Below are 1,307 nucleotides of genomic sequence, written 5' to 3' on the forward strand. Positions count from 1 at the left end.
TTCCACCTTGTTCCATTCAGCTGGAATTTACTGGATGTCACCTTTATGTGCTTTACCCTATAAGAGTGGAAAAGAATTATAACAGCACTTCTGCTCTTCATGCCTTTATAATTTAAAGCAAAAAAAAAAAAAAAAAACCCAAAGAATAACACAAAATGATTAGCAATCTAGTACTAAAGCGAAGGTGCAGATGGTTCCCCGGGGGGAGATATTAATGTGGGCAAGAGTGGATGAAAAAAACTTCACAGAGCAGGTGAGACTAGAGGAGGAAGCTGAAAATTAAAGAAAAGGATGCAAAGGCAGAGCTAAGGAAATCTGCCGAGGCAGGGAGGGACTCAGGGGAAAGGCAGAGACAAATAATGGTTTCTCCCTCAATCTAGAACTCTGCAGCAGTCATAACACACGTATTAACAACATACGACTTGCAATATGGGTGTGGATGTAACACTTCCTAATAGGACCCCAACCCAGGTGACTTGGCAATGCGTGTGTTGGGGTTGGGCAAAAAACAAAAACGGATCAAAGCTTTCTGAGGTTGCTGTGCTTTGTAGTGTAAGAAAAAAAAGGACTCTAATGATAATTGGTCCCTGTGCCATGTGGCTGAAAAGAAAAATAGACAGACACTGGGAGGCATCAAGCTATGAACCCTGCACTTGGTACCATGGCACATTCTCATCTTGAAACATCAGGCAACCATTAGCAGTGAATTTTATGGAATTTTCAGTGGCATCCAAAAATGTTAAAATATGGTAAGTGAAAAAGGAAAGCTAAACTTATGTTTACAATGTGATCACAACTATTTAGGAAATACAAAAAAAGAATAAATAATTATCGCCAAAGCAAAAAAAAAATCTAAGGCAATACATAGAAAAAATATTGCTGGAATACATATGATGCCCAATGTAGGACATTAAGTAGGTAAAAGTCATCTAATACAGTGAACAGCTGTAACATCATAGGTTGGTGATATATTTTTTTCTGGAAATCTATTTTATGCTACAAAAATACCTAATTTGGTCACAGAAATAAGTGAAAACCACATATATGCCATTACAAACATTAAGAACATAAGAGAAACATTCCATACAAAAGTTACCTCATAAATAATACTTTGGGGGATTTTTCTTCACGGGCTGGCTTCTTAAACTGGCAGTTCTTCTGAAAGTATAAGTATATTTGATTTTTTTTCATGAATATGCATTCTTGCTTTCCTGCCAAGTCTCCCTGTAGCAAACAGCCAGTCTTCTGTGAACGAAGACCCGTAGACCTGAATTCAGTGTCGGGGTCATCTGTCTCAGAAATTTTGA

General features: G+C 37.6%; 1 protein-coding gene across 1 annotated transcript in view; it reads left to right on the forward strand.

Annotated features, from left to right (window-relative positions):
- Positions 1-1,307, forward strand: part of CDKL4 (cyclin dependent kinase like 4) — a 63,716-nt gene that overhangs the window by 29,804 nt on the left and 32,605 nt on the right. The window contains exon 4 of the mRNA XM_023516668.1: positions 459-471. Within this exon, the coding sequence (XP_023372436.1) occupies positions 459-471 (13 nt within the window). The remainder of the gene's footprint in view (positions 1-458; positions 472-1,307) is intronic.

This window comes from Otolemur garnettii, unplaced genomic scaffold (assembly GCF_000181295.1).
Source record: "Otolemur garnettii isolate 467f Iridium unplaced genomic scaffold, OtoGar3 scaffold00095, whole genome shotgun sequence".
Lineage (NCBI taxonomy): Eukaryota > Metazoa > Chordata > Mammalia > Primates > Galagidae > Otolemur > Otolemur garnettii.